The 26,146-nt window shown below is 40.7% G+C and overlaps 1 protein-coding gene across 14 annotated transcripts in view; it reads left to right on the top strand.

Annotated features, from left to right (window-relative positions):
• Window positions 1-26,146, top strand: part of SPATA5 (spermatogenesis associated 5) — a 184,957-nt gene that overhangs the window by 143,672 nt on the left and 15,139 nt on the right. For 8 of the 14 annotated variants that reach the window (XR_005859365.1, XR_005859366.1, XR_005859364.1 and 5 more), the window contains one exon: window positions 5,904-6,068. Coding sequence is in view for 7 of the 14 variants with exons in the window: in XM_004941204.5 (XP_004941261.3) it covers window positions 5,904-6,068 (165 nt within the window). In the remaining 7 variants the exon portion in view is untranslated. Of the gene's footprint in view, window positions 1-5,903; window positions 6,069-22,752; window positions 22,945-26,146 lie in introns of those variants that run through there. The other 6 variants (XR_005859372.1, XR_005859367.1, XR_005859370.2 and 3 more) reach the window with 5 other exon arrangements.

Genomic DNA, 26,146 nt, shown 5'->3' with positions numbered 1-26,146 from the left:
TTTACAGTGGTGGGTATACTGTAAGCTAAGGAAGAAAACTACTCCACCCCAAGTGCAATTGTAGATGTTGTGTAATGAGAGCTGAGAATAATCTGCACAAATCTTGGGAGAAGTACAAGGGTGGTGACCAACAAACAAGTCATCAAAGAGGGGAACTGGTTAGAGATGTTGGCATGTGCTGATGGTGGTGACAGACGTTGGCACAGGAGGAAGAAGGTGGGGAGGAGGAAGAGTGTGAGGAAAGGGGCTCTTGGCAAGAAAACAGCAGTATCGCTTGACTCAGGAGCCTGTGGTTACAAGACTCCAGCCTTGTGACATGGCACATACGTGTGTCACCTGAAATGGCGAGGCGCAGTGTTGCCTCCTGAATAAGCTTATGCCAGGTGGAGGGGGAAGAAAAACCTTGCAGAGCAATGATATTTAGATCTCCCCAGGACCATGGTTTTCAAGTGCATAATACCGACACAAATGTTTTCCCTGCCTCCCTTTTCTCCTTAGTACCTTCTAATCTTGCATAATTAATCCATGGTTGCACAGAGGTTCCGGCTGCCTGTTTAAAGAGCTTAGATGAAGTTTCCCCACCCAAAACTTTCAAAGATCCTAAAATTCTAAGTGTTTTCTGGCATATTGCACTGGGATCTTGACCTCCCCTGGCTCAAAGTAAGAATGAAAATTTCACACATGGAGTTGAGCCTTGAAATATAGTCAAGGCATCTTTATGGGAGCTGAAGTTGCTCCTGCAAAATGAAATATGGTGGCTCCGGAAGATCCTTTTATTGTTGTTAACAAATTCACTTCCTTGGCCTATCTCTTACCCCCAATACTTTCCTCACTTGCAAAACATCTCTCCTGACTTGTGCAAGAACACTGAAAGGATCTCACAAATGGTTATGCAGGAAGAACTTGACTTACTTCTAAATGCTTTACATATGTTTAAATACTCTAATGATGAAAGTAAAAAGATTTGCATTACTAAATTAGATTACAAGATATAAAGTACCTCTCATGTTCAGGAGTTTGTGTAAGTAGGGACAATAAGCAGGGTTCATAAATAGCAATTGTTAATTCAAGTTGGGAGGATTTAGTTACAAAGGAAACAGATTGTTCTGTTATTTCCAGTTCTCTCATTTTCATCTGTGGTCTAATCCCAATGGACTCCAAAGGTAGGATTAAACTTTTAGTTGTGTTTTTTGGGTTCTATATTTAAAAAAATTAAAAAAAAAAAAAGAAGAAGAAGAAGAAGAAAAAAGTATGTACTTGAAAGGAAATGTCTTAAATTTAATATAAAAATCTGTTCCTACCTGTGAAGATTGATTGCAGCAGAGAACACGCAGTAACATTAATTCTCCAGGTGAACTTCTGTTACCTGCTGAACCTGTGCTCTCTCTTACACACTTACATTTGCAGTTTACTGTGCAGCTTTTGCTTTGCTATGTAATTCACATTTTGCTATCGGAATTTTTGTCAGTGTTCACTGTGTTTCCTGGTATTACATTTATGTTATGTATGCAGTTTTGTTCAAAGATCCAATCAAGAAAATTTCGGTGAATGTAGATGTAACTGAAGAAGTATGTCAATAGGAAAGCTATTTTTTTCCATCTTAGAGAAAGCCCCTCAGCTGTGGGTGCTTTAGCAGTGATACAATTCTGCATTGTTTGGCAGTGCAGTTGCTGAAATGGCCAAACATTCTTTGAAAAAAGCTAACTATGTTGGGGGAAAAAAAAAAGAAAAAGGAAAAGAAGAAGAAAATTAGCACAGCCCCAGGGTTAATTCTAGCTCATTCTTAGCAGGAACCACAAATATTTTCCTGGCTTTGCATATTTAAGTTTTGTTTCCTGAAATAATTATCTTCATAATTGCACACAAAATACGCATTTTTGAACCGTCTATCTTTTCCAATGCTATATTTTGAAGTAATACTCTATTTTAATTAGTACAGAATTTAAGCATTTCTTTTTCAAAGGGCAGTAGTTTTTTCTTCATTAAAGTGTGTTTTTACTATTGATGATACTATGTATTACTTGATGATTATCTTGCTCTCCTGAATGCTGATGCTCCTCTTAAGAATAATGTGTATGTTTATTGCTCATAACCCTTCAGTGTGTGGGCACTCAGACCCCTTTCATAACTGTTTTGGTAACAACAAAAAATTATATAAACTTGCAAGAGAATGGCATAATGGCATGAAGTATTCTGGTTTCTACCAAAACCCCAATTACTTAATTTTGTGCCCTTCCTGGCCTCCATAAATTATGCAACCCTCACATCTCCACATCAGTGAATTATGTAGCTCTGCGCACACATCAATTAATTTTGGCTCCATCAACTTCCCACCTTCTGTGTGCTCCTAGCCTCAAATCAGTTCTGCATCTCCCAGCCGCAAGCAGTTAATTTTGTACTCCCAGCAGCTCCTATCTGCCCGAACCTGCAGCCTCGCTTCAACTCTTCACCCTCCCCCAGCTGCCTCTCCTCGCACAGCCAAGCCTTGCTTCTCCTGCTGCTGCCACCTTCTCTTGCCAAACTTCTCCTCCTTCAGCTCGGCAGTTCTAGGTGGCTTCTCCTCCAACCCGTGATGGGTGGTGGGTCCCCCGGCTGCTGTGCGCACCGCACCTTCCGGGCAGCGGAACTGGGCCAGAGGTGACCTGGATGTGCTTTTTACTCCCCATGCCATTTCTAGACGGCAAGTTGCAGGCCCGAAGCTTTGTCTTCTAGGACAGTCTGTAAAAGTCATAGCACGTTTGGAGCAACCATCTCCAAAACACTTCTTTACTTCTGCAAGTGAAATGGATCTGAGGAAGATGATTGTGCCAGCATCCATTAAGGGTCTTGGTGATAATGGTGCTAGGGCTGTCAGCACAAGACACCAGATCAAGCTTCTATAAGCAAACCAGGAAGAGCTCATTTTCCTCCAGAAGAATCTTCCAGGAGTGCAAAAATATCAAAAGAGGTATCTTGTTCCTTTAGTGCCATGCTCTGTGTGCAGCTCAGTTCTGACTACCAAATTATTTTGGCCAAGAAGGAAAACTGAGTCTGTGAGAAGAATGCTGAGACAAAAGCCTCAGCATCTAGCCCAAGAGGCTAATAAGGTGTCTGCAGATGAGAATGGCCTCAGCTCACCGTTGCCCTCTGGTTGCCTTGTCACTTATTCACACTTACAGGCAATACACCAGCTCTGCAACCAATCTTTGGCCTCTCATCCTGCTCTTAGATCCTCTGGGGCTTGCCAGAGGTCAAAGTGTTGGGACACTTTGGTGTTGGGCCTTCAGAGAGCAGTGCCCAGGGTCTTCCAGAGAAGCCAGGTTTGTCCATCTGGCTGACCTGCTATGAGCACTGGTAGAGACCAGTTCTCAGGTAAATCTGCTTTTCTCTTTGGAGGTAGGAGGGAATTTGGAACTCCTTCTGGCAGCACATCATTGGACATTAACAGAGTATTTTCTCCCCTCTCTTTTCTGTCTATGTGTATTTAAGGAGGAAGCACTGCAGGGACTGATCTGTGCTTTGTTCTGTAGCATTCCAGCACATCTGGTTATCTTGGATAACGTTCCTATGCCTGGCTGTAGCAAGAAGCATGTTCTAAACTTGGACTTCCAACTAAGACTATGTATATGAAATACAAAGCATTTGGGACAAACTGGAAGAAACTCAATTTTAAGTAAAGTGGAGGAAAATAATTTTTTCATTCTTTGATATCTGCAGTTGTGCTTTACTGGAGTGGGTGCTGCATTATGTTAAGAGTCTGTCTCACAGCTGAAAGCCTATGGCTGTAGCTTTTGGTTGCGGCTGGTCAGGACCTTCTTTCTATCAAACATTTTGCTGTCCCGCTTGCACAACTGCCGTGATCATTTGTTAGTAGGAGCTGAGTTGTGTCTAGAAAATGTTCTAATTATCTAGGCTTCCTGATTAAACCAGCCGTGATTTAAAAGAGGTGCACCATTCTACTCTTGTGAGCATTTTGCGTTTCTTCTAAATAGCAGAGTTAGCTATGGGCATTTCCTTAACAGCATGCAGAATGCAATTGCAGTGTAATTCCTCTTCCTCCAAGCCTAGTCTTGAAACATGCAAATTTTTCTTTCAGGTGTGTTGGCAACATCCTGATACGCACATGGTTTAGACCCCAAATTGCACACTGGTTGAGTTATCACTGGTGTGTTGAGTTCTTGGTGAATATACCGAGAGTGCTGTATGATAAGGAAGTACTGGTAGACAGCTTGCTTCTCGCTCTCTTTTCTTGGGATCCAGCATTGGCTGCTGACAGAGACAGGATACGGGGCTAGATATCGTCTTCCCTTAAGTCTTCCCTTGCTATTTCCTTAGCTAAGCCAATGAAACGCATGGCAATGCCATGTGCTTTCTACTGAACATTTTCATGTTCTGTTTTAAAAATAACAAGACATCTCTTAACATCCAGGATACATTTTTCCATTCTGAAGCACCACAACAGTCTTTTTAAAGAAACTCTAGGAAGGGTGTTAACTTGATCAATGCTTTGCAGGAAGAAAAGCTCTTTCCTACAATTTTTTTTCAGCATGACTTTCACTGACATGATCAGGCTGGGAAAAGACTTATTGGCTGACAGCCCAGGACAGCCATGCAATATCTCCAGTCATCTGAAACTCGAACTACTCTGGCCAAGGGAGAACCATAACATAAAAACAATTTAGGTTACATGCTGAATCTTATAAACATTGTCTAGTTTTTAAAAAATAGTTTTTAAATACTATTTAGGTGCATTTGCTCTGCACTTTTTTTTTCCCTCAAACGTCAAGTCAGAAAGGCTGGGAGAGTTTTAATTTATTTATTTATTTGTTTTTTAACAGTAAATGGTTTTAATTTAAAAAATCTTGGAGATCTGTAAAAATACGGGGAAGTAAACTTCCTCTCGTCTCATAAATCTAAGAACTTGGCTTCTCCTATGTATCAGTCATAATCGTTGTATTCATAGATAGTATTTACTTATTGACCCAGTCCAGAAACCATAGAATGACAGAAAGCTTGGTTAGAGAGGGCTCCCAGAGGCCTTGCAGTCTCCCCACCCGTGAGGTGCAGGACTGTCACCAGAACCAGATTGAGGAGGGCTTGGCTTCATCATGCCGACCCTCAGCCTCATCAGTGACCTGTCCCAGGGATGAACTCCCCAAGAGATGAGGGGTTTTCTCCTGTCCAGACAGCTGCTCCTTGTGGCAGTGGTTCCCTGTACTTGTATGAGGCTGCAGAGCTGGAGCCTGGCCTTGTAACTATTCATTTGCTGAATTTTCAGCGTTTTTGTGGCACAAGAGAAAGGTTCTTCCAACTGATGCCAAAATGTATTAAACTACGTTACTTTTGCAAGTCTGTGGTTTTTTTTTTTTCTCCTCCTTTTTGAAGGTGAACATTACTGTCTCTGTTTAGAATTACCTTATTGTGCGTAAAAAACATGACTATGCTCTTGGTTAAGTGTGTGCAATGCTAGCAATGTGGGATAAATCAATATAAATACAGGATGCCAGCTTTACTTCAATTTTCTTTTCCTCTGCTTGTTGTCTTGATTGAAGGTCTGAACTTGGGAAATGTCCATTGCCACCTGTCCTTTTGCCAAGCCCTAACATTCCAGTACACCTTGCAACAAGCCTAGAATTATTATTTTAGGAAAATGACTTTAGTTCCTTTATGATGCCTTTTTTCCATAAACTGATATTTCACAAGCTGAATAGCTTTACTGTCTTTTCAGTGACTGACATATTGCAGTGTAAGAGAGCAACCTCTCTGGCACATAGCTTGATTGTTCTTGTGCAGTTTCTTGCTTCTGCTGAAATTGTTTCTTTGGGTTTTCTTGTTATTGTTGTTTTTAATTGACTCATGGTTTTTTACTTTCTTGATGTGATGTGCCATTTGTTGTAACGTTTTCTGTGACATTTTCCTTGCAGGCTTTGCTGAGACCAGGAAGAATAGACAGAATTATCTATGTGCCCTTGCCAGATGCAGCCACTCGTGGGGAGATCTTCAGACTTCATTTTCGGTCCATGCCAGTCAGTGAGGAAATCTGCTTAGCAGAGCTTATTCAGCGCACCCACAAGTATTCAGGAGCAGAGGTAAAACTTTTTGTATGGTAATGGCCACAGAGCCAATGCACAAAATGGTAGTTTTAAAATTGAAATCAAGGGTCATCCAGGTATCATTCCATGGGTCTTTTCAAAATGGTATGTGTAGGGGATGGAGTCATAAAAGAGACTGTTTGACAGCACATTATGATTTCTGTGTTTCTGCTCAGAAAACAGAATATCGGTGTTGTGGGGTTTTTTTTTACCTTCACGATCCCCATCAGAGTACTGCTGCCAGAGAAAGGGCCTCTTCCAGGATGAGCCTCAGTAAGGTCATGGGTGGCTTCATTAGGATGTGCTGCCAGAAGGAGCTCAGGGAAATGGAGGCAAGTGTCCTCAGCTGCCTGGACAATTCAAATGGGTCTCCCCAGGGATCTTTTGCATTTACGATTGTGGTGAACAGCCTCAGATTGAAGGAGGAGAGGCACAATTGTCATACAGCACAAGGGAATTGCAAGGGATTCACTGGTCACTTAAGGCTCATATTATCCTATTCTGTATAATCAAGAGCTCACAGCAGCACTTACAGCTTATTGCTATTAGTTAGTCAGCTTCTGATAGTGCATGTCAGGCAATTATTTCCTGTCCTGGGTTGAGGGAGAAAATAATTCAAATACTGCTGCCTGGCAATTATAGTTAGCATTGGTACATTAGTGGTCACCACTCTGCTCCCTGAGTATTATTCATGAGAGTGTCTTATAGAAGAATATTTCATTGTTTCCTCATTCTGTGATTCTATGATACTTCAAAAATTCGAAGAATGTTATTTAGTTTGCCAATTTGATCTCTTAGAAGGTATGAAATACCAGAGTTAAGGTTTCTGCCTTACTGTAGCCAGTCCTATTGTATGCATTATCACACCATCTCTAATTACATAGTCACCTTCTACTTTTTCCATAGCAGAGTGGAAAATGTGATTGCCTTAGTTCACCCCATCTTTCTGTGTGCTGTTTACAAATGCAAGGAAATAAGCTAAGCTTTTGTCTTGATCCGAAAGAGAGAATGACCAAAGTGTTTGCATGACTCCTGTAATGCTGATGTCTGTTCTCAACTGGCCACTAGTGATTCTGTTACGCCCAGCCAAGACTTCTGCTCATTTAACTACCACAGTGCTGGTACGTTTTACAGAGCTATATTGCCCACAGGCAACCTCTGGCTGGTGAGGGCACTGCTGAGAGTGCTGCGGATGCCCTTCCCCAAGTCAAAGGCACTGGGGTCAGACCTCAACACAAGCAGCTGTATGTGCAACTGTAGCATCCGGACTAGCCTCCAGGCTTGTTCCAGAAGGCCGTGTAAGGGCAGAGACCAAAGTCAAATCCACTATGGCCTCCCTTCCCCACAGCACAGGACAAACCATGCTCTGGGAATGAATTAATGACACAGTGAGTGGAGCTGTTTTGTATAGGACTTCTATTTGCAGCTGAAAGCGAGATTTTATAATAATAATTAAAAAAAAAATAAAGAATTTGCTATTGTGAACTAAAATATTGGTCTAGAGAACTGTCGCAGCTATACTGCCTCAGTGCTGCGGATTGGTAACTTAAAACTTTACTGTGTTTTTATCCTGATGTCAGTGATAAGAATTTTACTGCCCTGGAAAGATATATGTGCTTCTGGCCAAGTTATTAGCCTCCAAAAACATAAATATAAACATATCTTTGGTTGTGTATGGAAACTGTTTTCTTACCAGGCAACAACTGTAATGCTTGTATTTCAGAAATTCCAAGCATATGGGGATTTCCTTTGGATCTGGGTCAGCTGAGGCTCTAGCGGTGGATTCTTGTGCTTAGCTTAGATAATGAGTTGCAAATGTCTTGATGCTGGCTTTGTACAGAACCAAAAATAAGTTAATGGGTCATTGAGTACAACTATGGACTAGTTGCAGAGGAAAAAAGCCTGCCTGTTTCTAATATGGCATTTCTTATGAATTTTGTACTTTGGCATCCTTCAAAGAATTATAATAATTGAGATGTAAAGAGTAAACATAGAAAAATCCTCAGTCAGTGTTCCTTGGAAGAATATATAAAAAGTCTTGACAGTTGGCACGCACAGTGGCCGGTTTCAGTAAAGCCTTTTCTTCCTAGTGTCTTCAGCTTCCCAGCTTTACAAATAGTTTCCGCTGTTGAATGGCAAGTTCCCATTCCACTGTTATACCCTTTGTTTAGAAAAAGAAATGGAAAATGCTTGGTTTTGTGACTAGAAGGTGCTGTATAAACAGAGGGTTTCATGTAAAGACACCTTGAACCATCCTACGATGAAATGAATAGTTCAGTACACGTAGTTCAGTATGTGCATATTTTTGCATGTCAGCTCTTATGACCAGTTATCGCCATTCACCTGCTGGACACATGTTTATCTTAATGAGTATGTTAAAGGTCCATCAAGATAGCAAAATAGGGTGTTTACTTCCCACTGTTCCATTTGAGAGAAGATAGAAGGTAATTTATGATGATGAACTAGAGGATGAACTCTTGTGTGCAAGTGAAGTTTCATGTAAATACCATGATCAATGTAGTTAGCTTTTAATGTAACAATTTAATAGGTACAGCAAAGCCTCCGCTTTTTAGGAATATTTGAGATTGACTTTGATCTTTACTTCATAGCTCTGCTCTGCTGTGGTGCTTCAGGCTTTTCTTTGTGGATACCCAAATGTCTGTAAATCAGGACAGTGAGAGAGAGTTTTTAGACATTTCTGAATTGCAAGGTTTGACCTTGGAGCCAATACCAATACCAAGAAGCATACTCTCTCTCCTTTAAGGCAAATTCTTTGGCTGCAGCCTTACCTTTTCCTTTTCCCCTGACTGCCTCAACCTCTGGTGGCGCTGTGGGAGCCCCTCACAGGGTATTCAGCTACAAGTACAGGTCTGCTGTAATAAGTAATAAAAAGCAGTAAGTAGTAAAATTGGTTAGAGCAACAAATGTCCTGTAACCTCGAATCTCTTAAAAAATTAATTCTTATTTTATCTTACTGCATTTTATTTTGAGCAAAATTGCCCCTTTATAGAACTGAAGATAATTTGTAATGGCTCTGAGATGTCTTCACTCAGAGATTGTTCAATCTGGTCATAGTTTTTTTGCAGAGCATTTTCACTGCCATTCTTCATGTGGAGAAATTTTATCTGGTTGGTATCTTACCATGTTTCTATGAAGTGTGAATAGTTAAAGATCCAAGCACAGAAGTGTTACGTTTTAAATTGCAAATAATGTGTGTTCTTTGGATCTCATTTGTTTTCTTTCAGGACATCACTACAGCCAGCTTGCATTATAAAAGATTGGCCATCAAAAAACTCAGAGGTTCACCTTTTTCATTTGGGGTAGAGATTAGGTTTATCATACTTGTTGGCTTGAGATCTGTTGTCTGTCTGTCTCAAAGATGTATGAGGAATGGCTGAGGGAACTGAGGTTGCTAGTCTGGGGAAGAGGAGGCTCAGGGAAGACCGCATCACTCTCTACAACCACCTGAAAGGAGATTGCAGCAAAGTGTGTGCCAGTCTGTTTTTTTTTTCAAGTGGCAAGTGATAGGATGTGAGATAATGGCCTCGAGCTGTGCCAAAGGAGGTTTAGATTGGGTATCAGGAAGAATTTCTTCATAGGAAGGGTGGTGGGGCAATGGAATGAGCTGCCCAGGGAGGTGGTGGAGTCCCCATCTCTGGCGATATATAAGAGATGTGGGAACATGGTTTAGCGGTGGACTTGTAGTGTTAGGCAGTGGTTGATGGTTAGTGGTCTTAGGGGTCTTTCCCAACCTGAACAATTCTATGATTCTAAAACACTTTCTAGTGCAAGTAAGAACAAAATTATGTGGACAGTCTCTGATTAGGAAATTGTTTACCCCGTAACTTTTTAATTATACACCGTTGCAGAAATGAAAGGTTGTAGCTGCCACAGGTGTTCACCTGGAGGAAGGACGGTAACCCTTATAATTGGCCAACCCATATAATATTGGCGAAGACCAGTGGCCTTATTAGATTTATGCTGTTAAATAAATAAATAAATGTGTCATTTGCCTTTAAAAATTAAATGAAAGGAGTGTACCTTACTTCACATATTTGGAGTTTTCTCTGTGAAAAGGAGTGAGCAAGGGAGTAAGACCACCATAGGATGTTTCACCACTACAGAGATATTTTATTCTACAAGTTGATGATTTTAAAAGGAAAATAAACCCGGTAGAGTGAAGGACCTTTCATTGTTTGAACCCCAGCTACATTATGATTTTGTCACAGTTCAGAAGGCAACAACAAAGAGGGAGGTTTTAGGTCGAAGCCGAAACCAAGTATTCAGTTGTTTTGAGTTTGAAGTTTTTTAGAAATAATAAAACAAATTAAATATTCTTGATTAGGGTATATTCTTAAGATAAGTGTTCTTATAAAAATAAGCTGATGTGACTGACTGTTTTTAAATTGGTGGAAAACAGGTCCTGGTGAAAGCAGAGTCTGACATTGTTTCTATAGCATTATCAGTTTCCATGCTTACAGGAAACAATAGTAAAGCGGGAATCTGGGAACCTGTAAATCTTTCACTGGTTTTTAGTCAGAGTAGGGTAGTTAATGTAAAAAATATCTTTCTCACTTTGCAATAACTCTCGATGGGAAGACAATGGGGGAAAAAAAATAAGAAAAAAAATCTAATGAAGGTTTGCTGTGGCTCAAATGAGTGCACATTTGATGCCAAAAAAAGTATATTTGCAGCAGCACACTAGCTCTAATCAACTGAAGCCTTTGCCTATTAAAATATTTATTTCAAAACATGCATGTACTTGTTTACCGGATACAGACGTACTAAAACTATAAACTTTAAAAGAAACCAAACACCCCAAACAACCAAAAGCAGAGCTCCTTTCTTTCTCTTATAAGAAGCCACTAACTACAAAAGAAGTGAGGATGTATTTCATCATAGGCATACGGGAAGGTAAACTGTTTTAAGAGAGTGGGAAAACAGTCTGTTGTTATTAAAGTGCATCTACAATAAGGACAAGAGAGGGCTTAGATATAGAGAAAACAAGGCATCTGACAAATTAGGATGTATTATCTTCTTCATGTGTAGTTCTCCATGAAGCAAAAGATCTTCCAAACTTCAGGGAAAGACTTTCTAACTTTTTTAAACAGCAATGTATCCATTGATCCATTGTGTAGCAGCCTATGTAGACAGACTTTAGGGAATGAAGACAACCAAAAAAACCCTAAAATAAAATATAATAGGAGTTTCTGTGACTCTGGAAATGATGTCCTGGCTAAAGCTCAGCGTTTTCATTTTTAAGCACGAATGTGGTTTTATCCTTTTATGCTTAGTTATACTAGATGCAGAGCATGTTCGATTCCCATTCAATTCATCACATGTTGAAGGTGCTCGACACGTTGTGCCTTGGGACTGTGCCCTCGCGTTTTGAACTTGTAAGATACCACACACACACAAACACACATATAAAAAGCTTATGTCTCATCGGAAATGTGTGATTTGAAAATGTGCTTTGTTAGTTAAATTATCTGTGCTGAAGTAGCTCTGGCGTGACTCTGCTAGACAGCCTTTCTGTGTGAAGGAGTCCTGCTTTGCTCCGCACCAAAGTATAAGGTTATCCTGTTTGGTGAGGGATGCCATCACACCGAAATGCAGCAAGATTAAGACCTGAGATGAACCTCTAAAGTTTCACTTGGATTGATGCATAAGATCTATTAATTCATATCAGTCATTGAAAAGTGAACATTTTTGTGTGGGTGGGTGTGGAAAAGAGATTCAGCCTTCATCCAATATGGGTAATATGGGATCACCACCTTCATACACACGTTTATCAGCACCAAGGATGTGTTTGGCACAGGTGGCTGGAAGGTGAGGAAATACCTGGCATTCAAGATGTTTTCCGAATGTCAGTGCTTGGGATAAACGAGATGAATCACTTGAAAGGAAATAACTAACTACACAGGACTTCCCATGGGATTTTGCTTACTGCCGGTCTCGCAAGAACCTTGTACGTGCAGAATGTGCTTGGACAGTCTGGAAACCAGGGCAGTGTGAGTGCCTGGGTAATCACTCATCAGCCCGAGAGTGTCGTGGCATTGTGCCGTGTCTCCCCAATCTCCTTTTCAGCTGCTTCAGAAGGATCTGGTTCCGTTCCTGTGTTTTTCCGAGATGGGGCTGGGGGTCGGTAGCACTGAGCGGGTTGATTTTCATCATGTCTTGTCTCAGCCAGGACCCAAAAAAGAACTGCATTCATCCTGCATGCATTCATCCCACCAGTATATAAAACAGGGCTGACAATTAGCGTGTTTATGTAAAACATAGGGCTTGGTATACAGAGGAGTGTTTGCACTGAAATTTATGCATGGCTTGCTCATCTGGGAAAGAACATTTTATCCTTCAGTGAGATAATGATTTGCTAATAGTTTAATCAAGCAGAGGAGATTTAATGCATCTGGCTGAAGGGACAGCAGCGTTTCCGAAAAGGTCAGCCCCATTAACAGCTCAGGAGGGTACCGTCGGCACTGCTTCCTAAACAACTCAAAGAGCTGCAGTCCTTAGAGGAACTTGGGGAGGATGCCACAGGGAATTTGAATGAGCCCACAAGTGTGTCTCAAACAGCATTTGGGTATAAAATGTATCCACCTTCTCAAACCTGAGATTTGAGTCCAAACAGCTGAAAGTTTGGATTCTGTAAATGATGAACTGCCTGGGGTTCAGGGAAATTAGGGCTAGTTTCAGTATGTCTTTTCCTCCTTTGTCACTTGTGTCTTCATTAATTATTTTAATGGCGTTGTCTGCCTGGGTTTTGTACATGGATACTTGTACCCTCACCATGCCCCTGAAGGGCTGGTTCATGCTGCATGCCTGTCTGGAGGGAGAACCAGCAACACGAGCATTAGCCATGCAAGAAGCAAGCAGTGCTCTGCTGATGGTGCTGCTCGCTTCTGATGAACTTCTATGAAGCCACTGCTAACGACCAAATTTTCACCAGAATGGCCAGGGCTGCAGGACACAGCCACTGCTGAGCTACGACTTGCAGAGGGCAGTATGCTGCCAGCACTGCAGGGGCTGCTCAGCTGTCGCTGCAGCAAGGCCTCATAAAGGGGGTCCTTGTCTGATACTCTGTCAGCCAGCTTCCCTTGCCCTCTGCTTTTGCCCGTGACTCTGCTTTCTTATCCTGGTTTTGGCTGTAATTCCTCGTAATGGAAAAACATGTTTGTCTTTAAAAGCAGATGGGAATTCATTCCTGAAGGAAAAAATATGTCTCTTTAGGCTACTGCTATTGTTTTCCTTTAGTTTTATTTTTTGCCTGTGAGTTATTTCCAGCAACAACTAATTTAATTCATTCTTCTTTTTTTCTCTTTCTTTTTCCCCCCAATCTGAAAGAGAGGATTATTCATCAGTGGTTTATATCAGACGTTTTCCATATGCCAGTAATCACAAATGTAGGTATATAATGTTGAGAGTTAAAACAGCATTTGCAATCATCAGGAAGGAACTGAAAGTGTTGATTCATTTCTGCTTTTTGAAGTGCTTTAATTTACATAATATGAAGGCTCAAATCAGTGCAGAGTGTAAGGCTTTGCCTTTATGGGAAAAAAAAGAAAAGAAAAAAATTCAACACTTTTTTTCCCAGTGACCTCTTTTTCTGATTTAAGCCTGTAGTCGTGGCAACTTGGTCTTGTAGGTTGTGTGTTACAGGGAGTGTAGTTAGAAGGTTGCTGCTTTGAGTTTGACTCAATTCAAGCACTGAAGTATGAGATAAGGTGTAAAAATCAGATAAAGTCATCAGCAAGTCTTTGCATTTCACAGAGAATGAAATCTTGATCCTTGACTCTTGTACCCCAACTGCAGGGCCAGATCCTCAATGTATACAAATTGTTGTGAACACTGAATATGACCAAGTACATTAGCAAAAGAGCCGTTCAAAGTTTTTGGTATGGTTTTCTGTGAAAACACTGGTTTGTAGCCACATTTTTCATGAACAAGGGAGAAAAAAGTAAATATTCTTGCATCTCCTGCTGTTTCCCATGTCCTGAGATTAAAGCATGTCTGGCTGGCTTAAATGCCTGTTATGATTTCTTTTAATAGTATGCAATGTCTGACTGTGAGACCTCAGTGCTCAGTCTGGCTTTTTCCACACTTATATACATTTTCCTCTTTGGACTGAGTGAGGATTTTAAGGGGGCTTTCCCTTGGACGTAGCACTGAGGCATGATCTCAGGCATCAGCTTGGCCAGGAGAGCTGCAGAGGGTTCCCTGCTTCCCTACTGAAATTGCCTCATCAGTCTTAACAGAATCCGTCCTCCATAAATAAGCGTAGTACTTGGACAGTAAGATCCCCAAGAGCTCTGATTATTATCTAAGTTGGCATTAGGAGTGTTTAAATGCAGTACCTGAAGGCTAACTCAGATGGGATGTTTATAACCTGTGAAAACGTACAGAGGAACACCTTGTGCTGACCTACTTGTATTCCCCGTGTTGTGCCAGCTGAATTGCCGTCAAGGTGGAAGAAATGTTAATGAATGGCAGAGGAATAATAGAGCCTGGGAATAAAAGCTTATTAATCTAGCTGAGTATTGTTCCTGTGAATGAAGAATGTGTGTTTTAATAACAATGCTAACTGTTTACACTTCACTGAGCCGCAAAGATTGGAGAGGTGTGTGTGAATTGAAATATTTGAATATATAGTGGTATCTTTGTGTACATATAAAATAGGGTGTTTGCCTTTTGCAGTTACTGGTGAAGTAATTGTTTCTTGGGAAAACTTGGAACCTACTAATAAACAATTAATAGAAAGATATCTAATAAAATCACTGTCTGCTGTTAGACAGTAAATGTCTTAAACACTGGATATACTGAGTTTTAAACATAAAAGCTGTCATTATTAAGCCTCATTTGTATAGAACATGCACCAACTATTCTGCATCCAGTCCTTTCTCATGTCACAGCAACAAAATTTAATTTTAATGAAGTAAATGTTGAGTTTATTTTGGGAGGGATGACCACTAATAACGCAGTGATTGATTGTAGAGCTTGATTGTTGTTGTTTGAACATTTTAGCTCGGATATTCTTTAGTATTTCTCATCCAAAAAAAAAAAAAAAAAAGGATATCCATCACAATCTCACACACTTGCTATCATCCTTTCTTTCAAAGGAGTTTGGATCATGCATACTTTTATTTTTCTGAGGGAGTTTTTTGCAGGGAAGGAATAGTTGAAATATGGGGCCTTTCCTTCTTTATCCACAAACTGTAGCGATAACCTCATTGGAGTTGCAGGCTCTTTGGGGAGATGGAGCTGTGCAGCAGCAACTCTGGAACAGGGTGAGAAGCTGATGAGGGTTAAGATAGTCATGGTGCAGAAGGTGGGAAGGTATTTGCAACCTTACTGACACTGTCAGACAGGAAGATTTGCACTTGTGTCATATAATTTCTGTTTGCAGTGCGTGCCTGAGCACTGGGTTTTCTTGCAAATGAGAGTTGCAGTCCTGTTGAGGAACGCAATTTAAGGGGAGCTATCTGAGGCTCACTTTGTGTTTTTTACTTGGATCCTAACAAAGATTTTGCATTTGCACCAAACTTGAGTCATACCCTTCAAACCATTGCCTGGAGTAGAAGCTGTGTCAGGCAGTATCTGAAATGCTGGCGGCTGTATGCACTACTCGAGCTCTGATTTTTGGATATCGAAAATTGGAAGTTGTTATTTCCAGTTTATCGTTTATGTTCCAGTTTATGGTTCCCCTAAAATACACATGGAAATACATAAGGCTTTCAACTGCCTTTGGCAAAAAGATTAAATGGTTATTGGCAGATGGAAACAGCAGAGTAATAGCTCTGCAGCAAATTGTTAGCTATGGTAGGAGGAATCCTGTGGGATATTTTTGCTTTTTAATTAAGCTGCTTCTAACTGTTCCCAAGTTCTCAGCCAATGGTTTTTGCGTCCTGGCTTTGAGTATCAAAAACATCAAGGAGCCTCAGGTGGGAAACAACTCAGACTTTCTCTGTGACACCGAGTGTGTAGAAGAGAGCCACGGGAGCTGGGCTGTCCACTTGCAATGGAAGAAAACAGAACAAAACTCCAGCTGGCTGTGCTAGTTAATTGGTCTTGACATCCCCATTGTCAGGGAGGAGAACTAAGAGTATTTTGCTCTATTTAAAAGAGCTGCTTTGGATTTGTTTGATTGTCTTTTTTTGAAGAAGCGGGTCTTATTATTTGAGGGTAATTGTCATCAAACAGAGATTAGCTTCACATTTCATTTCCTAGCAAGCAAAATAAATTTGTTGTAAAACTAAACGATAGCTATTTTACTTACATTGCACAGTGAAGCATTGCATTGGGTGAAAGGGAGCGGGAAAGCAGCAATCCGTCTTCTGTTTTATCCTGTATGTTTTTGTCTTTCTTTGCTTTATGCTGGGATAAATCAGCTTTGTCTTTTCCGGAACTGTTCCCAGCGAGCTCCTGTTTGATGAGAAACTGATGAAGAAGGGGGAAAAAATGATGTACACAGCGCCTAGGCTGCCAGTATTTGCAATGCGTGTTTCCAAGTGCTTGTGAGTCTGTGTCAAGAGAACCTGATTTCTCTCCAGCAGCCGCTGTCGCATGCAAGGACTGGTTTTCTTTGCTCAGCCGAGAAGGAAGGACCAAACAGAAGCAGCCAGGAGGCAGGTTGTGGGAGATCTTTCTCATAACAGGCACAAAGCCTTTTCACAGAGTCATAGAATAATTAAAGTTGGAAAAAAAAACTAAGATCATGTAGTCCAGCCGTCAGCCCATCTGCACCATGCCCACTAACCATGCCCCTCAGTGCAATATCTACACATTTCTTGAAAACCTGCAGGGACGGTGACTCTATCACCTCTGAGGCAGCTTGTTCTGTTTTGCAGAGGTGAAATTGCCCACCCAGCAATTTGTGCCAGTGCCCAGAGCACATGGGAGTGAGCCTGGCCATATAGGCTTGGGGTTCACAGCATGCACTACATGTTCAGCATTGCCACACTGCCACAAGAAGGGAAATAACAAGAAACACAAACCCGTGTTCTGCTTGCATTGTTGGTTACCTCTGCATTCACAGATGTGACTGTTTACATGCAGAAAGGTGTTCTGGGGAATCCCCTTGTTGGGGGAGCATATAGCTTGTCTGTGGCCCATCACACACTCAGATTGCTCTCTGGGATCTTGCCATTTCTGTGGTCATTTTTGCTTATTTACGTGTTATATGATCTGGGTGGAAGAACAAAAACCACACTCCTTTATTAGCGAGACAGAATTTGCAGGCAAAAAAATGCATTCACTAATTTAGTATAAACAAGAGAGCAAAACTTTTCCTGATTTTGACTTTCCTAGATTAAGGCCTGAGGACTTCACAAGAGCTGGCAGTCCTAACATTCAAACAGTAAATCAATATTCAAACAGTAACTCAAAATAAGGTGTCAGTTCTCTTCCGAAGCAAGTGCTGCTGTGGTTATGATCCAAAATGGAATAAAACCAGAATGCTCAAAATTGAAAACTTATTCTTCATTTTTGACATCCGCTGTTACTACATTTGGTGTTACTTAGATTATTTAAAATAGCAGTCTGAAACGTACTCGTTTCTTTATTTGGAAAAAAATAAAAATAAAAATCAGTGTTTTGCATTCATTAACACTTGTTTATTAATAATGACATTCATGTAAGACCAGGAAAAAAAAAGGCCTCCCCCCAAAAAAAAGCACAGAATCAATTTCTCTTCTGCAAATGATTGGAAGCTGGAGGAAGAAAATGAACTTAAGAATTTAGACACTATCTTACCCTAGGCTAATTGTTTACTATTAAAAAGAAAGCTTGCACGCAGGAGGGAGTGTTATGTTTTGGACTTACTTCCTTGTAACTCATAAATCTTGGCTGTGTAAATGTTCAGTCATTAATTAAGGGTTTCAAATTAATCTGTTTCCTGACTGGACTTGGCTGGTTTTGCATAGCATAGTGCTGTTGCCCAACCTCACAGTTGAGCAGTGCTTTCAGATGTGTGATATGGAAGCATGATGTTTATTGCGGAGAGTTAATGAACAGCGAGCGTGGTGCTGGGAGGGGCATTTCATTACACACACCAACAGGAAACAGCCAGGTGGTATCAGAGTGCCTATGCCTACTTTAATTACTTCCCTTACTTCAAACAATAGCAAAAAATGGCTATTGTGTATTGAAAAACATTAGCGCTGACCAAAAGTGGTGTTGTTATTTCAGCAATCTGGGATAATGTTCCATCTTTGCAATTCAGCCAGTTTACTCAGGATAATATATAACAGCCCGAGTCTCTCTTAAGTGATGGAAAAAGATTTCAACTTTTGCTTAGAAGCTTTAAAAAAATGTTAATATTATCAATAGGACATTTTCATTGCATTCAGTTGAGCTGATCACATAGTAACTGTTCATTTGGGTTTTGTGTCTTACTTGCATTACCCCTATTGCGTATATATATTTGTGTCTCTTTTCTTGCTTATGAAGCCATAGTAGGGTCTTTTACCTCATATTTAATTATGTCACTAAGACTTAGGATTTTTCAGAACTTCACGTTTGGATGGCAACAGGCACGGCATTACATATTGTGCTTTGAATGCCTTAGCGCTTCATTGTACACATCTCTATCTATCTTTGCACTGTTGAAGAAGAGTCTGGTAGCTCTTCCTCTTTATTGAACATCCCTTAGCTCAGTCAGTGAATTTACTGTTAAAGAGGAAGGAGAAAAAGCTACAAACTACTCATCCAGCCAGGTCATCCTGGAGGCATGCTACATTTTGAGGCTTTTTCAAACCCAAAAATGTTTTCATTATATGTGTTCCAGCTGACTGGATGTGTACTGCAGCAGTCAGCTTCCTTCAATTCTGCATGTGCAACAGATTTCATAAATAGCTTGTCAGGTTTCTGTTCCAAGCTGTCTGGTTTGTCCGTGAAACCTAGAGAAGAAGGAATTAATCATGAACGTGAGCAGAAAAGATCTCTGGTTAGATATTTGAGGCCTTAGTGTTCCATTTGTGAAAGCGTTTTGCTGCTGTTCTTGGTCATGGAAGTGCACAGGGGTGCCACAGCCCTACAGAGCGTACTCTTCCACCAAGGAACTCACGTATCCTCTTGCATACCTGCATTACTATTATGTATGTGTTGCACTAGGGAAGAGATTTGCTGCATAATTGCTAACTGCTAATTAGAAATCGGCCTGACCCAGTTTCAAGTTTTGAGAGGTTTGAGGTCTGCGTTTAACTCTTCAGCTGAATTTCATCACCTTTATCGCTTTAACCAAAGCCAGGATGTTAATACCAACTCATTTCTGGCCTAGTCAAAGTTTGGATTATTACCCTACAGCATTTCAAAGATTTTCATGTGCATAAAAAATTCCCTGTAACCAATGGAATTATTTAATGCACTTAAAATCAAGTACATGTTTAAGCTTGCTAAATCCAAGTATTATTTATTTAATTCCTAAAGATTAAAATGTCTTCTAATTTAATGTGTACTGTTAGCTAGTCAGCAGGAATAACAGAGGATGTGAGTATCAAGCTTTCTTTTTCAATTTTCAAGGTGAGATGTATTTTTGAAGGGATGTCCTAGTGCTGTCACTTTTATGGCCCCTGTTTCCCAGCAGTTCGCTTCTGTCGAGCCAACTGATGCACAAACTGCCATGCTCACTCTGTGTGATTACATTTTCATATGGCAAAATGATTTCTCTGTGGTCAAGGAAACCTCTGACATTTCAGTTATACTAAAGAGTAGACATGCTCCCTGCTTCGCTTAGTCCCGAGCTATGTTGCTGTAAATGTACAATAAGTGCCAGGTCTTTCGGGGTGTCTTTTTGCGGATTTCTCATTCAAGACACAGCTATATGTGTCGGTGAGAAGTAGGGGCCAGACGAATCTCTTCTGTTTTAGGAAGCGTTTTGGAATTGAGCTCAGCTTGATCTCAGTGCTACTGTAAGCCTGCTGCTCTCTTCACATCTTTCTGAAGCAGCAAGCTCCTTTCAGTTGCCTCTCTAAGATTCCTGCCATCCAATACATTCTTTCTAAACCAGTTTCACATGCAGGAGTCGGCTCAAAGGATGCAGGGAAGGAATGGGCTCAGCCAAGCAGTGGAAAATCAGTTGAGCTGCTGGTTGCATGCTGTTCTAACGGTATGGTCTGGATTGTTTCAGTTATGGCTTTGGTGTAGGTGTAGGTGCGCCCTTGGTGAATGCTGGCAGTCAGAGGAAATGCCAAACCTGTAGGCTGCCTCCAGTCAATTTATTTTTTAACAAAGTCTTACAGGAAATAAGCAGTGCTCAGCACTGCATATTGTGATGACAAGTGCGTTTTACTTCTTAAATTACTTTTGACTACTTGTTAAAGGCACCATGTGAAGCAGGATAGGATGGCTTACTAAGGTACAAAATATAGAATTAAGAAACTGTGGCAATAAATCTCTCTTCTGCCAATCCTGCATTTCACTGGAAACAGTCCTGGACTTGCAGGGAGATGCTTGGATCATCTAAGAGGTTTCTTCTTTCTTCTGAATTTCATAATTAATTTGACACATCATATTTGGTAAGAGGTAAGCTGTATTTCAAAGCCTGAAGTGGTGCTCGTGTTCTGATTTATCATTTGAAATCTGTTGTTACACAAGACTCAGAAGGCATTCAGCACTGTATGTATGGGCCACTTATGTAATGGGAGAAATGCCTGCTTTGTCCTCCGTAATTTCAAATACTGCCAGGTTCTTTTGGACAGATCATCTGCCAGTTTTCACTCCAAAGAAACCTAAGCAGAGGACAACGATGACAAACATGATGATCCAGTCCTCTTCATATATATGAGCTATTTTAGTTCAGAGTCATGGTTTTGAGCCCTCTGTTAAAAGGTATCATCAGCTGTAAGAACTAAGGATAATTTTCTAGTCCATTTGCCTTATTTCTTGCTATTGGACTGATTTTGCAATGTGCAGATTAAAAATCAGGACCTACCTTCAAAAATACTAGTGGGACATTATCACAAATTATGTCTTTGGCAGTACACACATCTGTTTCAGCACTTGGCTCCTATGGAATGTTACCAGTAACTTGCGTCAAACCAGAATGGGCTGGTATTGGTGTCACTGCCTGTTTGATACCATGTCATTGAAAGAGACACTTGGAAAATGCAGCAAGGAAGCTTAGAAAGTTGCTAAATTTAAAAAAGAAAAAAAATGGAGACAAGGCAGATCTTCCATGCTCTATTTGAATAAAGCAGGGGATACTGAAGAAGTTCGTGTGGATTAAAGCAAAAATAAAGACAAAAGAATAACATGATTAATGAGGGAAGTCAAGGGATTATTAGAACCAAATATTCGTCTTCCAGAAATTGTGATTAATATAAAGGAACATCTGTGACAAGGAAAATAACTGGAGATTCAGAGAGACCATGAATAAATAAATAAGGGACGAGGAAAAAAAAAAAAAAAAGATTAATATGGTCAGTTCAGCCTGTAAAATGTGCATGAAACTGCTGTCTGTACAAGGGCAAACAGTGAGGGCAAGATAAGGTGCTGGGACCAGTGACAGCACTGGGGACCATAGGAGCTGCTCTGCTCTTCTCGTAGTGCTGGGGCTCCTGAGGCTTTTCCAGCAGAGCCAGAGCAGATCCTTGCAGCATCGTCTGATAAGCATTACTTGTGCTGTGGTTTCTGAAGGTGAGCAAAACAACGTTATTGGTGTGAAAATGGTGAACCTAGTCCAGTCCTAGTCAGTCAGGATCTGCACGGAACAGGTTGTCCCCTGCAACTCGGAACAGTGATGATAACATTTTGCAGGAATAGCAAATATGTGTTCATATTTGCATTATGATAACGGAGATTCTATTTTGAGGCTTGTATTTGATAGTAATAATTCATCCCTATTTTTTATATGGTTCCTGAAAGAAAGTACCTCTCTCCTACCGTGAATGCACTCTCTTGAAAGTCTCTCCTTTTGACAGCAAAAAGTTTTTAGCCATTTTATTTTTCCCACTGAAAATTTGGCAGTCTTATTCTACTAATGTATAGCCTGCCATGACATTTTACCACCAGATTGTTTTTCATAGGAAAACAGCCAATTTTTTTTTGGTTGTTTGTTCCTTCTTAGTTCATATACAGCATTTAAGGAGCTTAATTAACCCCAGCATGCAGGGAGAGAGAAAACAAACAATTCAGCAATTGAAAATATAATTAGCTACATTTCTACAGAAGTAATTTTGTTCTTTCTTTATTTTCTTTTTCTTTCTTTCTTTTTTTGGGGGGGATGAGTTTGAGGCTAGGAGAGTTGGGCAGTCACAGGCTCTGTAAGGAAATAGGGGGAATAAAAATACTTCCATGGATCTAGAATGCAGAAGTACAATGAGCTATCTCTTCATTCTTCTGCAGAGCTGAAACACCGTTTCTAACTTTTAAAGCTTTTTGACAGAGGCAAAGTTTGAATTTAGGCTTAGGAAGTTTGCAGAGCCTGGAAAAGCCATACAGGTTGAATTCTGTTCTCAAGGTGTAAGCGTAAGATGATTGGGCTGGTCTGGGGCATGAAATCCAGACTTTTTGCTGCAAATTAACATTGGTTTGAACATTTTCTCTCAAGTCTTGTTCAGTCATCCTCATTAAAAAATCATTTCCTCGATAATAATAGATTCCGTATGTAGATGTATTATGTATGTAAAACGATACGTATTAGTAGAAGTAATCATGCATGAAAACGCGTTTTTTTGCTTTTCAGCAGATAATGACTCTTCTGCCCATCAAACAAGCAGAACAACAAGCAAGCCTGCTGAAGGGAAATCTGTTATTTCAAATAATTTTCCAGATACTGCATTTTCTGAGTGGGGATGAAGCTGGTGAAGGAACTGGCTGGCCAGCACAGATCAATCAGCTACCCTTCCAAGAACAACGTGACTTTTTCAGCAGTGTGGTCAGTACCACGTGTCCACATGTGCCTGACTGCTAACCTGCTGAGAGACCTCAGTTCAGGAAAGCTGTGTGCTTGGCTTAAAATATGAGAGCAACTTCCCCTTGATTCAAAATCCTTTACACTGGATAGGAATAAATGGAATCTTAAGTGTGCTTACAGTTCAGCATTTGCTCAAGAATTTTTCTGAACTGCACTGTTGTGGTGAGACAGAAAGACTGTAGAGTGCCTCACACACCCTCTCAGAAACACATGGGAAAAGCATTTCTTACAAAGTAAGAAAACAAAACCCCTTTCCTTTTTAGAGATTTACTACAGCATTTCAACCTGTAGAAATAACACCCAATGTCCATTTCATACCAAAAAAAAAACAAAAAAAACAAAAAAAAACCAGCTGTAAAAGCCAAGTTACCTTATGAAATCTCTCAAATCTCTCTTTTTTTCATGTTTTGTATATGATTGTGACAAAAGGAAAATGTCTGTACAGTTTGCTCTAGCTTTGTAATCAGAAGCAGTCAGGCAGTTTGGCTGAAGAGATGTTGTGTAGCTCTTCTGCTGCAGGTGAGTTCTGTCTTCTGCGTGGTAGATGGTGACGGGAGGATAAGGAGAAAAGCTGCAAGCAGCATTCAGTGCTGGTAGCTACATATGCAACAACCCTTAAAAGATTATCAAAACCATTTCCTACAACAAAGATATATCAGATTTTTCTTCAATCCAAAGGTGAATGATAGCATAGAGGAGAAGAAAAACCCTAAGTAAACCACAGTAAAGCAGGACCTAGCTGTTTTGTTACTAATATAGAACTTAGTTAGGAAATCAAGTTGATCTGTACCTTAAAACGTATTCTGTTTTGAAAACATATTTAAATGATTGTAATGATTATACATAGTTGTGGGTGACTAATCTAGTCTATTGCTGCAGGTCACAGGAATAGTCATAAAAAGTATTTATTCTGAACGTGAACCCGGATGCATGCTTTCCCTGCATGTTTCCCATATGTTCTCCAAGTAAACAGTAAATCAGAAGGAATTGAGGAAAGAGATACACGGGTGAGCAGGGATTCTGCAGCGCTGAAGTTGCAGCCCGACACAGTTTGAAGTCGTAAGTTGTCTCACAAAAGGAAAGAAAAACATGAAAAGGAAAAGAAAAAGAATTCTTCTAAGGGAACTAGCATGTTTTATACACCTGGGAACACACACTCAAAAAAAAAAAAATTAGAATCCTTATTTGAAGAGGTTTAATGGGGGAAGTGCAGAGAAGACTGGCAGTCTGTGTGACATTTGCTCACAGATGCTTGATGCTGCAGCAGATGCTGGCACTTCTCTATGGACTTCAACCTGCATGGCCTCCTTAAACCAAAGCTTTTAGTTAATTGATGGTTCCAGTTTGACATCTCCATGTTCCTGTTGCCATTGACCTTGTCCGTTTGACCCTTGTCCATTGACCCTAGGGTGTATACGCCTGCCGTGGTGTCCCTATCTGAGTTCTCCATTTGTGTTGGGAAACCTGAGCCTCTTTGCTGACTTGTGCAGGGAAGAAGGGAAGTGGGCAGCTGACCTCTGAGGGATATGGTTAGCGGTCTGACCTGCCAGGACAGCAAAAATGTATTTCCTATGAGAGTTAAGGAGCACATGAGAACTCCTGAGTTACAAATTTTGTATACCGGCTGTGTGAGTGGGAGGGTGGCAGTTGTGTTTGCCACAAGAAACTGTAATTTGACATTGTCACTTCAATATACATGAAAAGCTTCAATCTCTACCCACGTACTTTGCTCCACGCTTATCTGCGTTACCTGGCTTACCTTTAATTCCATCTGGGGAGCCATTCCCAAAGCTCTGCAGTATTGTTTCTCAGTGCATGCAGCTTACACAGCTTTTCTCTTCGTCACCCTGGTAGTTTCTCAGTCAGCGAGAGAGGCCATTTCGTAGCTCCAGTGTCTTGGGCTGGGAAATCTGCTCTTGTACTCAGCTTTCCATGCTCTGCAGTCCCTCTGATTTTCCTAACGTCCTTGTCTTCTCTCATGGGCTGGAGAAAGTACGCACTTTCTGTGGGAAACGGTTGGGAGATTAGAGAGAAAATGTTGGTTTCATTCCAAAGGGTGGTGATATATATTCACACCGTTTATAAGATAAAGCCAGATCTCTATTCTCTGTTACCTCATGAGACTTCAGCCTCGGGCTAAATGCAGCCACAGACGAATGCTCTTTCTTGTACTTCTAAGGGCACGTCAACGTGAGGAAGTTGTCCTGGAATGAGATAGGGAGTGAATTTAAATGCGGTTGCTGTTCCAGAATAACATCCTGTGTAGATGAGGCCTTACTGAAGTGACTCAAGACCATGGGATGGCTTTGGTGGGAGCTGAGGGCACCGAGGCCCCGGCTGCCTTTGGTGGGGAGACAAGGCTTGACTGCCCTCGGGCTGGCTGCTCTTCCCACCCATGTCACTTGTGGAAAATGGGACTTCCTGCTTGTTTTATCAGTTGTTAGTAAAATGCAGAGGGTGGCAACTGGCAGTGTTACTTTTAGATGCAAGCCATAGTTTGATGCCTAACGCATGAATGGTGGGGACTATTTTAGCTCAGCCATCACTTACTGTTTTTGTGATTCATAGAAATTATAGTGTAGGCTTTGATCATCTCTGCAGATATTGGAGTTTTGTTGCTCTTGAAGCAGAACAAAAGGAAAACTCCTGCAAGTACAAAATGCATACTTAGGCTTCTCTTTTAGTAATAAAGTGCAAACATGAATGAGCTGTTTGCAGTGTCAGAGGGGCACCTGTGTGCACACCCTCTTCGAGTGGTATTGTGGGAGTTAAAATCACCTCCTTTGGTGCTTGTAATCTTGCTACAATAGCTTTCAGGCCTTACCTTATGACATTCATTTGTTACCTCTTTTTTTACAGTCTGCTGAAAATTATTGCTTATTTTGAAAGTGCCCTTTTCCAAATTGAGTAGAGCTTTAATTAGTCAGCTTGAGAAATGGAGTGTGTTTTTCTACCTCAGCTTTGCATTATGTCAAAAGCTCGTTACCAGATGTAGTGATCATAAACAAACACACATGGCTGCTGCATGTGGATCATCTACAGGATAAATTACTGTGTATCTTTTAGCTCATTAATGCACTTTCAACCATGGAGAATATCTAGGTACTAAAAACTCACAAAGCAATATACAGGAGAATGGTAACTTTCTACATTTGCTAAGCGC

This window comes from Gallus gallus, chromosome 4, assembly GCF_016699485.2.
Source record: "Gallus gallus isolate bGalGal1 chromosome 4, bGalGal1.mat.broiler.GRCg7b, whole genome shotgun sequence".
Lineage (NCBI taxonomy): Eukaryota > Metazoa > Chordata > Aves > Galliformes > Phasianidae > Gallus > Gallus gallus.
This window is presented reverse-complemented; position numbering and strand designations above follow the sequence as displayed.